Source organism: Oryzias melastigma, linkage group LG9 (genome assembly GCF_002922805.2).
Source record: "Oryzias melastigma strain HK-1 linkage group LG9, ASM292280v2, whole genome shotgun sequence".
Taxonomy (NCBI): Eukaryota; Metazoa; Chordata; class Actinopteri; order Beloniformes; family Adrianichthyidae; genus Oryzias; species Oryzias melastigma.
This window is the reverse complement of record NC_050520.1, coordinates 27,265,365-27,280,161: the sequence shown is the minus strand read 5'-3', so window position 1 is coordinate 27,280,161 and position 14,797 is coordinate 27,265,365. Positions and strand designations below refer to the sequence as shown.

Sequence of the window (14,797 nt, the reverse complement as noted above, 5' to 3'; positions counted from 1 at the left end):
AATGCAGTAGCCTCGTTTTATTACTTTTTTCTCTATTTCAAAAAGAAGGGGGGGGGGGCAAAGCGGGCTCTGTCTGAAACAAAAACGCTTAAACCAAGTTAATTGATTATTTACATAAAAATTAAGGGTAAATGTGATTTAAGAAGCAGGAATTTTCCGGACTAAAATCCCCCCCGCTTGTGGTTTTTCTCACTAGTTCGGGTCCTCTACCAGAGGCCTAGGAGTTTTATGGGCATGCGCAGTATCTGCTGCTCCTGTACTTAGCTGGACTGGAGCTACTCCTCCAGTTTAGTCGTCATTGCCCTGACTACTCACATCACCCCAGGCACTACCATTGCCTTCATCTTCCAAGTTTTCTGACTCCCTGATATTTCCCCAGTTTCTCATGTTCCTCTTTCCCGATTGTTATCACTAGTCTTGCCACATCAAACATAATGGCTTTCTTCTGTTCTGTATCTACCATTCACCCTTACCATCCGACCTGTTTTCATATGTAGTACTGCAATATCTTTGTTCTTTCCTTCTCTAATAATTTTGGAGGTGTTTCCCATTTTGACATTAGGGTTTCTATAGACTAGGTAACAAAAACGTGTCTAGGTAACAAAAAAAAAAAAATCAAATCAAGTGGATTGCTCTGATCTTTATATCACTGGAAAGGGCTGAAAAAGACCGTCCCAACAGTATAAAGATCATTAAGATAGCTCAAAGAATAATAAGGTTATGGCATGTTAAGAGATTAAAAGTATGGTATGATTTTATTCCTGAATAAACAGCAAAACTGACATTAGACAACATCTAACTTTTTTTAAAAGCTGACGAGTGATTTTGTGAACTGCAATTTTCGTCCAGAAAATTTCCTAGCTTGTACTGCACGGTTTGAAAAAAATCCAGAAGCAGGTTAAAGAAAAAATTCTGGACTATAATATAAGTGGATGTGCTTACATGTATACTATCGTCCGATTTACTTATTCTCGTTCTAAGAAGGAGAGAATGCTGTAGCCTTGCGCGCTGGCTGAACAGCAGGTCTGGCAGAAAGTTGTGTTGCCGAAGCTGCACTTGCGCGTGTGCCCATATAGATATGTTCGTGTTCCAGCCTCTAAGTTGTGGCACTCGGACTGCTTCTCCTGCCAGTCCCTTACCATAAATAGAGCTATATAGGACGTAGTTTCTGCAGAGCATCAGTAGCTGATTAAAAATTAGCCTTGGAGTTGTGGACCAGACTGTTGCCATGGAGTAAGTTTCGTTGTTGTTTTGTTGATATTAGATGCAAGCTATTAACGCTGTTAAAACGTAAGATAATACCTCTCGATTAAACTGATTTTCACTGCAAAGCTACTGATTAAAATCAATATTTTTACAAGGAAACAATTTAAGGTTCCACATTTCTTCTTTGTCTTTCAGCTGTTCAATTTTAGCAGTTGCTACATCTGAATCTTCTCCCTCATCTAATTTTATCCTCTTCACCCTCATGTTTACACCACCACCATCATGTCTTTCTTGACGATATCTACATCTTCTGTCTTCCTCTAAACATTTCCTGGTATCTGCCACATCAGCATCTTTTTACCAACATAATCACTGTTCCTCACCTTAACATGTCCACACAATTTCAGTCTGATTCTCTGTATTTATTTCCAAAACCTCTAAACTTAGCCGTTCCCCTGACGGATTAATTCCTGATCCTATCCATCCTCATCACTCCCAGGGAATCTGAGGAAATGCTTGTTCAACCAACCACTTTCATCTATATGTGCGTTTTTGGGCTTCCGTGTTCTAAACTCTTGAGTTAACACAAGTTTTTATGTCTGTTTTTGGGTTCTACATACAAAATGCGTGTCAATTGTGCACGCATCAAAAGTTAAACCAGTTGAACTTTGACCAATCAGGAACTCAGATCTGGTATTGCTATATGGGTAGCTTTTCAAAACATGGATGGGCCAGCTGTTTGAACATTGACAAAAAAGGAGAAATTAATGCAAGAATTATGAGACCAAGTTTTTCTTGTATTGGAATGGAGCTGCAAAAAAATTGAGAGATTTAACCTCTGAGACATTTTGTACCAAGCCTCTTCTAACTTCAAGATACATGTACTAGTATCGGGTAGCGACAGTCCAGTATGAACACCAGGGCCTAAATGCCCTTTCAGCAATGTCTGTCCTTATACACGCATTACATGTCCAGTGTGTACATAGAATCGGAGCCACGTTTTCTAAAGTAACAACAAAGCTGCTCTTGCCAGTCTTCTACACCTAACTTTTCCTTCATGCTGATGTCGTCTTCTCACACGTCACACCTGAGGCCTTCCTCCACTTTTTCCAACCTGTTTGCGCACACCTCACTTCTTTTCCACACTCAACACTGTTGTTAAGAACTTAGTCTTTCAAATTCCTTATCTCTGCTCCCTAAAACCTCCCCATTCAACTTAAGTTCACCTCATTTACACACAGTTTGGTTATTTCTTTATTGACCAAATTTCAATTTAGAACCAAGTCAGTTTTGTTGTGAAAAACAGTTTTCATTTAACTATTTTTTTTCCTTTGGACAATATCAAGCTCATTTCACACATGGCAGCATGAATTTGGCCCACCCTCAGATTGCTATTCTAACAGATGGATATCTCTTCCCCACTTGACTCTTGAAAATCAGTTTTGGGGGTTGTGTAAGGCACACAGCATGTACAGGATGACACTGTTGAGCGAGATCACTCAGCACTCTGTCACTGTCACTCTCCCAGTCTCGCGTCATGAACCATCTGAACTCCAGTAATGAAATCATTTTGCACTAAATAAGTTATTTGGCTTTGTTTTTCCCCTCAGCCATTCATTTAGCTGCTCTTTTCTGTCATTTAATTACTCCTGTGCTATTTTTAAGACCAAAAAAGAATAAACCAGATGAAAGTTGGAGGTTGCATCTCTATATATAAGTGATGTTTTTCTAAAGTCAGTCCTTTGAAATTTGTTTGACTTGTCCCTGCTGTAATTGCTTGGGATGCTGTTTGATATGTACAAACAAGTACCATGCTCCAGTTTAACCTATTGTTGTCATCAGATTATATCAGAAGTTGATCACATGGAGCCAAACAAGCCTCCTGACGTCAGTGGGATGAAAGGCGCTGGCCTTCCTGCGCTTGGCAGAGGACTGCAGCTTGAGAAACTGGCTTTGGGACGCAGTAGAGGACTACCGCTCCCTGCTGAGCAGCCCATTGCAGGACGAGCCAGGGGATTGTTCACCCCAGGTGAAACTGTTCCAGGACCAGCTCCGTCTCTACCAACAATGACCCCTGTACCTGTGCAAGGTAGAGGAGTGTTGGCACCGCCTGAGAGTTTGCTATTTGGTCGGGCCAGAGGGTTTCTTCCACCAAGGGTAGAACCAAAAGTGGGTGTGGCCAGAGGAACTGTTCTGTCAAGTCTACAGCCTCAGTATGAAGACACCACTCCTAAAACGCCACTGGGTCCATCAGGGGACATCCCAGCTTCAACAGCAGGAATGGTAAGTCTGTGGGGTCTTGTGTACGTAATGCACTGCTTTTGTGAGAAGTGCTATTGTCTAGCTCAGAGGTCCGCAACCTTTAAAGCTAAAAGAGCCAATTGGTCCAGTTTCTTACAGACCAAAACCCAGCGAATCGCCAGTCCAGCTTCAACGTTTATAAAAATAAATCTTATTTATATTTCTGTGGCTATTAAGGCATCCATTTTTAAAACATAGATATTTACTATAATTTGATTATACATAATTCCTTTTACTTTTGATGGCATATACAAGTTCTTTCAATACTGTCAAGTAAGATCCTCTAGCTGCAGAATTAAATAGGCTAAACATGCAAGAAAGTCAAATATGGCATGTCATTATGACCCTGATGCACCTTCATCCTTTTGCTATCAAATGCAAACAACGTTGGTGTTGAATATTTTTTTTATTTTTTTATTTTTTATTTTTTTTATCTTTACATATAAATGCAATTATATCATTTAAGAACTTAATCTTTGAGCAGCAAGTAGACACTCTTGTGCAGCAGAAGATAAAAAAATGCTTTAAACCTTTTCTAATGATAAACCATCCTGACAGGAGATTAAACCTTTTACCCTTTGATTGTTAATTTCAAGCAATTTGAAAAAGAAGCAAAAATTAAAATTAGAAATACTTTGATTTATTGAAGTTAATCAGATTTATTATTTTAAGTTGGATATTTTCTGTTGGATGGAAACATTTGCCAAAGTGCCTAATGCCAAAATGAGTAAACACATCTAAATATCTGTAACTATTAACATTATTGCTGCAAATTTTGTGCTTTAGATGTTTGTTTAATCTTGCAGATTGGCATGGCGGGTCTTGCTCAAGGGTCCACACTTGTCTCCATGTTTAGAGGAATGGGAATTGAGCCAATGGCGCCTCGTGGAAGAGGATCTCTAGCAGTTGGTGTGTTTGCTTTAAAAGAAATGTTTCCTTTACCCAGTTTAGAAGCTGCTGAGAGGCAGCTTTATTTTTGTAGCAGTGTTCTGCGGCAGGTTTAGTCAGTGTGTACATAACAATTATTGAGTGATGCTTTACCTTCATTTCTGAAGCAGCTGGAGGCGTGGGGGAGGTAAAACTGCAGGGTGTCCCTGCAGAGACTATCCATGAGCCTGGAGACACAATGGAGAGAGGCAGCATGTAAGACACGATCAGCCTGAGCAGAGATTTCACACAGAACAAAGATCTTTTGGTGACAGAGTAACTCTGTTGGTTTAACTTTGTTTGCTTGAAGTCTGTCTCCCATGGTGGGGCGTGGGAGAGCAGCACTGACCCAGCTCAGGATGGATGCAGGTCATTCTGGCCTTCCTAGTATCCTTCAGGAAAAGTCAGCTCCTCCAACACCTAAACCACCAGCAGACGTGATGTCACAGCCTCCTCCAACAGGTAATGAAAGCTTGAATTTTATTAACCATCTGAGCGTCATTGGAATTTAACCCTTTAACTAAGCCGAATGGTGGAGCACATTTTAAAAACAATAATTGTGGTTACTACTCTCCCAATACAATAATCGGTTTAAAAACAATATTTTTTTTTACTGTTTTGTAGAGTTGGGCGCCGATTGGGTTTTATTTGGTTCCGGTGCCAAAGCAGTTCTTTGGTTTCGGTCCCTAATTGGTGCCAATTTCGGTACTTCAGTATTTAAAAAAAAAAAAAAATGTAGCCAGAAAAACGCCGTGCTGCGACAGGACAAAAACGCTTGTATTGGGTTAGTATTTTACCCGCTCATCGGGTAATTGAAAACGACACATTCCCAAAGCTGAGTTCCCGATTGGCTGATGCGACGCAGCGACCTGTCAAACTTTTGTCACCTGCTGTGAAATGCAGCCAAACATTTGAGCGTTGTCAGTGGTCTTATATGAGCACCCCCCACTATGCCAGGAAAGGCAAAAGGATTGGCTAGAACTTCAAAGTACTGAACAGAGTTGAAGTGATTGACATGTCCTAAGAGAAATAGACCTTCACGGAAACTTAGCACCAAAATGTGGAACTGTTTGCAGCAGCTTCTTTTGGTTTCGGTAGAACCTCGTAAATCATAACGGCTCCTACTTGGTTTGGTTCAGGTTGTTAAGGGGTTAAATATGTCCTTCAGGAAAAAAATCCCAAATGCTCTGACGAATTTTGTTACTTACCTGAATAGGGTGTGTCTTGTGAATCTGTTTGAATGAAATGCAAAAAAAAAAACTCTTTAAGGAGCTTCATCATCCATGCCCACGAGTCAAGATGCCACTGTGACCTCAACTGAGGAACCATTGAAGGCTGACCAGACAGTGGAACCAGAGTGGTAAGTCTCTGACACTGAAAGCACACAGGCCATTAAATGCCAATCATCCATCGTTTTGTTGCTCTACTTACAGAGTAACTGTAGAACATCAAGAAGCATAACATTTTTTTTTAATTTGTAAGATTTAATTTCCTAAATAAAATAATTAGGCAATACATTTGTTTTTCAGAGACTATACTCCTTAAGCCTCATTTTCCATTGAGTAATACAGTCTGGTTTAGAATGTACAAGGCAGTTCAGGTGTGCACCTCCACTCAAAGTTGGACAATCACGCCACATGCGGGATGAAGCTAAGAACAACAATGGAGGTCATCCAGCAACTCATTTTTTCCGCTTGGCTTTTGGTACTCCCTATAAGAGGTGGGACAAAATATCGGTATGGCGAACTATTGCGGTATTTCAACTCACGAACAATTATGGGTCCTCTCTTTCTCTGAATCGCTTTTTTAAAAAAATACCAAAAAAGTCCACCAGGGGGTGCTTTGTGTGAGCACGACAGTGAAATGTGATAATGATGCCAACACAAAACTGTCATATTTTTATTGGGCCAATAAGTTTATAGCCTAAATGCCTAAAAATATAATTGCTTGGTTACAGCACAAAACATGGAGTGCACTTTCTCCGCTCCATTACACACACAGTGGGAAGGGGATGGAGGGGCTCCTCACGTGCTCTCTCCCCCTGCTCTGCAAATGAAAATGCAGCAAAAAGGTCCAAGCTGTGTCTACATCTTTCTAAAGTAGATGCAGACAGCACGCTGTTTATGTGACAAATAGGGCTGTATCAAGTATCCGGGTGCTCGAATACTCGGAATCTGCTCCCGAAAATTTGAATAAAAATATCTGCAATGTTCAAGATTGCTGATTCGCGATCTTTATAAATATAGTAAAATGTAGTAAAATATTATCTTGGGACGATATATTTTTGGTCTGAAATGCAGAATAATGTTGGATTTTAAGCTTACAAATTAAAACAAAGCCGAAAGAGTCGCGGTACTGTCACTGGAAGCAAACACACCTTTGTGTAGGTGAAGCTTCCGGTTTTCATAGTAAAATTAGCAAGACTTTTTTTCTGTTCAAAAACTGAGACACAAGTTCACCTCACTGACAACCTCTGGAAAAAATGAATTAACTGTAACAGCAGAGCTTTAGCTCCAGTGTTTACGTTGTTTTGGTTATGGTAACTTCAACAGTTGACACAATTAACGAAACTCCAGCTTGTTCTGAAGCGGAGAAACGTAGCCTCGTGCTGAAATGCACTGCACAGCTGAGGTGTTGATGTAATCAACGTGAATCAGTTGATTCTGCTGCGGAAAAAATACTTTTTTCATAGGGCTCTGCACCATTATGTAATGCTTGGAATATAAAATACTGGAGAATTTTGAGGATAGAAAACTGTGGAGAACATTTTCAGATTTTGCTGTTAAATGATCCAAAATAGCAGTGTTTTTTTTTTTTTAGTTTTTTTTTTAATGTTTTTTATGCTGTTTATGTTATTGCTGAACTTAACCAGAAGGTTGACAAAAAAGTTTAAGATGACAAACAAAATTTCTTTGCATCTGAATCTTTGTTTTTTGTTTTATTTTTTAAATCAGATTTGTTGATTCTGATCTTCTGTTCTAAATAAAGGCATCAATATTGGTGATTTAATACAAATAATTTCAATTTTCATCCATCCAGTAAATAGACATACACATAACAATAAACATATTAAAAAGTAAGAATCTTGGTTCAATTCGTAAATCGTTGAGCTTGATTTGTGAATTGAATCGGATCGCCCCCTAAGCAATGATCCACAGCCCTAGTAACAAACATGGTTTGTAAGGCAGTAAAAGCAGTAACCTGTTCAAACATGATGCTAAAATACATCAGATCCCAGTGGAGAGGTGCGCAGTGTCTGACCGTCCAAATGAGACTTCTAGCGGTGTTATTGATCCAACAGGTGTTTATGCTGCTAGTGGTACACACATGGAGTATGTGACTAAAGTGTTTTTTTTTATCAAAGAAAAGTGCAGGAAATTTTGATAAAATGATGGGGAAATGAATATGGATCCCAACACTGTTAAAAAAAAAAAAAGCAATAATCGTATAATATGAACCGGCTGAAAGTTCATTTTTTGCCTCAACAATATAAATTATCTGACATAAAATGTAAAATTAATTAAAATGCATCATTGTGAATTTTTAATTCCATGTTTATTGCACTTTATAGTGAGAAAACCGTTTGATATAATCTGCATTTTGGTTCTTAACTGGAGCCTTGTGTATTAGTTACCCTAAAATATATTTTATCATTGTAAAAACACATTAGTATTTATTGATCATTTTATTTCCATCAATTGTTGGTGCAGAAGTAACACTACATTGATATCCCAACATTCCTTTGTTGACACTCTCCCGCTAGCTTACAGACCCTCCCAAGCCCTAGGCTAACATTAGCAATTCAACAAAAACGGCATGTAATATCAGAGCTGTCATTGTATTTTTCAAGTAATTATATTTATGCATTTTGGGAATTTTCTTTATGATTTTTATTTGTATGTATCCCTTATAAATTTAAATTATATATTAAGTTTTAGATTTAAAGTCCCCTCCCCCCACCTTTTTTGTGCTGTGTTGGTTTGTCATCAAGCAGCTCTTTAATTGGAAGTATGTTAAATGGATTGGGTTAGTACCTGTTATATTTATTTACTAGCTCAACTATTTACAACATTAAAATAATCAGATTGGGAAGAAAAAGTTAGAAATGATATGTTCTAGTCTCTGCAGAAATGTGGTTGGCATTCTTTAATGATTTTGTTCCAAATGTATACAAATATAAAAGTGGGTGAACTGAGTCACACCCTCAATACTTTTAAATGCTTTTCTTTTAACATTGTCTCCAAGCAGGCCATAAACTTTTACCTTTGTGAAGGGATCAAGCTATAGTGGCCTGTTTCTGTTGTCAATGGGACTGTTTGCTTAAATTCTGCAGAATGTGACACCATTTGTGTATGAGATAAAGAATCATTTTGGCCAGATACATTTTTTTATGTTCTCTTTTTTCCTTAGTAAACCACTTAATAAAGCTGGAGTCAAAGGAATACCAATAACCATTGGGTCCAACCACATTCCAATCAGCTGCAAGAATCAAGCTGTCTATCAGTATCATGTAACATTCACGTAAGTGCTGAGGCTCAATCCATCTTTCAAATGCCAAATATGCAGAGCAATATTGCTGTCTTGATGTCAGCAAGATGTAATGTTTATAACTGTGTTTCTATGTTGTTTTTGAGTTGGTTCTTCTCCAGGGATTCTTGCATCTGAATATTACAATATTATCTGAAGGTCACATGGTCTGAACGTCACTGTCACATAAAACCGCATTTCAAAATTTGTTAACGTCCAACCCTTCTCACCCAGCACACACAATCTGGGCATCTCACATCTGCATATTGCTAATTTCTTCGTCCTGGCCTGGGCCTGAGGGTGCTTTGCTGGCTGGCTGCTTGACGTTGGCGATGGTGCTGCAGATTTGGATGATTATGTCTGTGCACGGTCAGTGAGCCTTGGTGAAGGTCTTGGCATGAGGGTCGCTGTAACTGCGCCCTGTGGCTGACAGGGCCCTGCACCCTGGTGAATAGGGGGGATGCCTGGCTAGGTGTTGATGCCTATTTCCCCACTGCACCATTTTTATGAGTTTCAAAGGAGAAGCCTCAGAGCGATCCAGGTCTGCACTGTGTTAGTTTCTGGGTGTTAGGCAGGTTAGGCATAAACGCTTCTAATATGAGTTGGACTCTGGAGTTGCCCATGGTGAGAGGCGACGGGCTGTGGTGGGCTTACTTGTGAGCCCACAGCTTAGCCGCCAAGTGTTGGCGTTCGCACCAGTGGACGAGAGGGTCGTGTCCCTTCACCTTCGGGTGGGGGACAGGTCTCTGACTGTGGTTTCGGCTTACGGGCCAAACAGCAGTTCAGAGTACCCGGCCTTCTTGGTGTCCCTTGAAGGGGTACTGGAAAGTGCTCCGTCGTCCTCCTGGAGGGGCGTGATTGGTTGGAATGCCCTCCCTGACCTGAACCCGAGCGGTGTTTTGTTGTTGGACTTCTGTGCATGTCATAGTTTGTCCATAACAAACACCATATTCGAACACAAATGTGTCCATCAGGACACCCTAGGTAGGAGATCGATGATCGACTTTGTAGTCGTTTAAGGTGATACCCGGCCGTGAGTTTTGGACACTCGGGTAAAGAGAGGGGCGCTGGCGGGGGAGGAGGCCGGAAAGTCTTGGCAGACCTAAACGTACTGTGAGGGTCTGCTGGGAACATCTGGCTGAGCCCTCCGTCAGGGAGGTCTTTAACTCCCACAACCGGGAAAACTTCAAGCAGGTGCCGAGGGAGGTTAGTGACATTGAGTCCGATCGGACTATGTTCTCCACCTCTATCGTCTCTGCTGCTTTTCGGAGCTGCAGCCGCAAGGTCTCTGGTGCCTGTCGTGGCGGCAACCCCCGAACCCGGTGGTGGACACCGCAAGTAAGGGATTCCATCAAGCTGAAGAAGGAGTCCTATCAGGCCTGGCTGGCTTGTGGGAGTCCAGAGGCAGCTGACAGGTACCCGCAGTTTAAGCGAGCTGCGGCCCGGGTTGTGTTGGAGGCAAAAACTTGGTCCTGGGAGGAGTTTGGTGAGGCCATGGAGAAGGACTATCGGTTGGCCTCAAAGAGATTCTGGCAAACCATCCGGCGCCTCAGGAGGGGAAAGCAGTTTTCTGCAGGCACCGTTTTCAGTGTAGGTGGGGATCTGTTGACCTCAACTGGGGACATTGTCGGGCGGTGGAAGGAATACTTTGAGGATCTCCTCAACCCTGCTGACACGCCTTCCGTTGAGGAAGCAGAGGCTGAGGACACTGGGGTGGAACTGTACATTACCCAAGCTGAGGTCACTGAGGTAGTCAAAGAGCTCCTCGGTGGCAAGGCTCCGGGAGTGGATTAGGTTCGTCCTGAGTACCTCAAGTCTCTGGATGTTGTGGGAGTGTCTTGGTTGACACGTCTCTGCAGCATTGCGTGGCAAACAGGTACCGTACCACTGGACTGCCAGACTGGGGTGGTGGTTCCCCTTTTCAAGAAGGGGGACCGGAGGGTGTGTTCCAACTACCGGGGAATCACACTTCGCAGCCTTCCCGGGAAAGTCTATGCCAGGGTACTGGAGAGGAGAGTCCGTCCAATAGTTGAACCTCAGATTCAAGAACAACAATGTGGTTTCCGTCCTGGTCGTGGAACAGTGGACCAGCTCTACACCCTCTTCAGAGTGCTGGAGGGTTCGTGGGAGTTCGCTCATCCAGTCCATATGTGTTTTGTGGATTTGGAGAAGGCGTTCGACCGCGTTCCCCGTGGTGTCCTGTGAAAGGTGTTCTGGGAGTATGGGGTCCGTGGAGCCTTACTCGGGGCTGTCCGGTCTCTGTACGACCGGAGCAGGAGCTTGGTTGGCATGGCCGGCAGTAAGTCAGACCTGTTCCCGGTGCATGTTGGACTCCAGCAGGGCTGCCCTTTATCACCGGTTCTGTTCATAGTCTTTATGGACAGAATTTCTAGGCGCAGCCAGGGGGCCGGAGGGGGTCTGGTTTGGGGACCACAGGATTTCCTATCTGCTCTTTGCAGATGATGTCGTTCTGTTGGCTCCATCGAATCGGGACCTCCAACATGCATTGGAGCAGTTTGCAGCTGAGTGTGAAGCGATTGGGATGAGGGTCAGCACCGCTAAATCTGAGGCCGTGCTTCTCGACCGGAGAAAGGTAGTTTGCCCTCTCTCGGTGGGTGGAGTGCTCCTGCCTCAGGTGGAGGAGTTTAAATATCTTGGGGTCTTGTTCATGAGTGATGGAAGATCGAAGCGTGAGATCGACAGGCGGATTGGAGGTGCGTCCGCTATTATGCGGTCGCTGTACCGGTCCGTTGTGGTGAAAAGAGAGCTGAGCCAGAAAGCAAGGCTCTCAATTTACCGGTCGATTTTCGTTCCAGTACTCGCCTATGGTCATGAGCTCTGGGTTGTGAACGAAAGAACGAGATCCCGACTATAAGCTGAAATAAGTTTTCTCCGGAGGGTGGCTGGGCGCTCCCTTAGAGATAGGGTGAGAAGCTCGGTCACCCGGAGAGAGCTCGGAGTAGAGCCGCTTCTCTTCCGCATCGAGAGGAGCCAGTTGAGGTGGTTCGGGCATCTGATCCGGATGCCTCCTGGACGCCTCCCTGGAGAGGTGTTCCGGGCATGTCCCACTGGGCGGAGGCCCCGGGAAAGACCCAGGACACGCTAGAGAGACTATATTTCTCGGCTGGCCTGGGAACGCCTCGGGGTCCCCCCAGAAAAGCTTGAGGAAGTGGCCGGGGAGAGGGAAGTCTGGGCATCTTTGCTCAGACTGCTGCCCCCGCGACCCGGTCCCGGATGAAGCGGAAGAAGATGGATGGATAGATTGATAGATAGATATATTCTAGGTTGACCATCCATATATTGCAATATATTCAAAAATATATGGGTCAGTGACTGACATTGAGATATATTTCTTAATATATTGGCAATATGTCTTCATAGACATGCATATTGAACCGGTATATTGCAATTTATTTGTTTCGTAAGGGTGGACCCAGTTGTGGACGCAACCAGGACGAGAAACTCTAGGGCCTTGAGAAGACATGCCTGGAGAAGAAGTGACAACTGTTTGAAAACAGCTGTTGTTCTCCCTTTCATTTTTTAATGTACTTTCAGCCCAAATATTGAATCGATGGGCATGCGGTTTGGCATGATGAAGGATCACCGCTCCACCACCGGAGAAGTGATGGCTTTTGATGGCTCCATTCTGTACCTGCCAATTAAACTTGGTGACGTAAGTAAAATGGAAATGTAAGGGTTAATGCCAAACAAAATGTGCATTGGCAGAAATTAATGCACGTTGTGGAAGCCTGATCTGTCCAACACGTCCGTCCTTAGCAAACCCATACCACCACATTGGGTTTTGAAATAACAAATCTTTAAATTAGGACTGTCAGATTTGTCGCGTTAATTAGGCGTTAATTTGACATGTGCATGTCGCCGACAATTTTTTTGACGCATTAATCGCAGATTTTCTCATACGTGCCTTTCCATACCGCGCACAGGCGCCCCTTATCGCCCTCCAACTCACCGGCTGCTCTCACTAGATCACGGCGGGTCTCCAATCACAGAGTTGCTAGCTAGAACCGGCCCGGCGCCAGGACGCCGAGAGCTCCTGCACCCTAACCCGGCTCCAGTTCGCGTCCAGTACCATGTCTGGTGGTACCGGCTCGCGTCTGGCACCGCGTCCCGACAGTTGCGGACGTTCCGAACAGCAAGCGCACCGGGGGACGTTTTAAATGTAGTTTAAACAACGCCAGTTATTTGTAGATGAAAAGATAAATCTCAGCTTGGAGTGTGTGGCCCATCCCTCTTTCGCCACGCGAGAATATGCAAAATATCCCAAAGTTCTGGAGGTTAAAGCGTGATCCAGCTCCAGCATAGCTGTCTGTCTGCCATCACATTTATGGCGTGAGCTCCGCTGGACACGTCGCTGCATCGAGCTGCAGCCAGAGAATGCGGCGGCAGTAACAGACTGTCAAACTATCCACAGAGTATCCTGCTTTTCTCAGTCTTTAATGTTTTAAAAAACAAAAGTTAATTGGAAATGATAAATCTCTATTTCATTTATTACTGCAGTTCAGCAGAGGAGGAAAAGATTTGGTCCTGACAAAAAATTAACATGAAAGTGTTATGGAAATTTTATTTTTGATGTTTTTTATTTTACTGAACGTTGATTGAAGTTTTGAATTTAAAATTCCCTTCACTTGGACTTGGGCTTTTGTTAGGCATTTTATGTTGCAGCCTTTTATTTTTAAGAAAGTTTATCTCAATACAATGTTACAAAATAAAGTATTTCTGATGAAAACTATTATTTTGCCATTCTTGTTTTTATAATTAATATAGAACTGCTAAATTCCACGAAGCACACATTTTTTTCCTTAAAAAATTCCACATATTAATTTGCGATTAATCGCGAGTTAACTATGGACAGTGCGATTAATTGCGATTGAAAATTTTAATCGCCTGACAGCTCTACTTTAAATCTATTTGGAAAGATAAGTTGCTCAATAACTATTGGTAAATTATCCAACTTTTTTTTTTCATAAATTAGAAAAATAGACTATCCATTTTCTTAACCCGTTTATCCCATGCGGCGTCACAGGGCTGCTAAAGCCTTACCCGGCTACTGTTGGGCGAAGGCTGGGTACACCTTGGACAGGTTTCCAGTCTGTTGATTTGGCCACAAATCAAACACTCACATTCACACTCGGAGAAAATTTAGAGTTACCTATGAAACAGGTCCATGGACTGTGGGAAGAAGCTGGAGGCCCCAGAGAAAACCCCCACATGCAAGGGAGGAACATGCAAACTCTACATAAGACTTGGACAGATAGGAGTTGAACTGGGCCTTCTTGCTATTAGGCAAGAGTGCTAACTGCTGCTCCACTGTGCAGCCCTTAAAAAAAAATATTAAAAATTTCTATTCAAATGTATCTAAACTGTATTGCATTACACTTTTGTAAGCAAAAAAAAGAATTAAACCAGTTAGAGTGAATTTATTTATTCAAACCAGGCACAGTCAGGATGTCACCAAACCTAGCAGTAGATTTTGCCACATTTGCTAGTAGGGATGTGCCAAAATATCGATATTGCGATATATCGCGATATTTACTCCTGCGATCGATTCTCGATGGGTTCCCACCAAGTATCGATATTATATTTTCATTTAAAGAGGCTGTTGCGCTGAGCGTGCGAGTCGCGCGCCGGAACTATTGAGCAGATGGGTGCGCTGCGTCGGACTTTTAATAGCGATGCACGCGCTCGTTCGGGAGAAACACCGGTGAGATTCAGGCTCTGTAGCGCGTGTGTGTATGGAGTCTCGAAAGAGCCAGAATGAAATAAATATATACACCATTAAATAAATAAATAAATGTGTCATTAAATATTTAAAAGT

General features: G+C 42.6%; 1 protein-coding gene across 3 annotated transcripts in view; it reads left to right on the top strand.

Moving 5' to 3' along the window:
• The window catches only part of piwil2 (piwi-like RNA-mediated gene silencing 2), a 34,884-nt gene that overhangs the window by 472 nt on the left and 19,615 nt on the right, over positions 1-14,797 (top strand). Inside the window, exons 2-8 of one of the 3 annotated variants that reach the window (XM_024275851.2) lie at positions 3,049-3,489; positions 4,314-4,416; positions 4,566-4,650; positions 4,745-4,896; positions 5,704-5,794; positions 8,845-8,955; positions 12,517-12,634. In XM_024275851.2, the coding sequence (XP_024131619.1) occupies positions 3,070-3,489; positions 4,314-4,416; positions 4,566-4,650; positions 4,745-4,896; positions 5,704-5,794; positions 8,845-8,955; positions 12,517-12,634 (1,080 nt within the window). In that variant the 5' untranslated portion in view covers positions 3,049-3,069. Of the gene's footprint in view, positions 1-3,048; positions 3,490-4,313; positions 4,417-4,559; positions 4,651-4,744; positions 4,897-5,703; positions 5,795-8,844; positions 8,956-12,516; positions 12,635-14,797 lie in introns of all 3 variants that reach the window. The other 2 variants (XM_024275850.2, XM_024275849.2) reach the window with 2 other exon arrangements.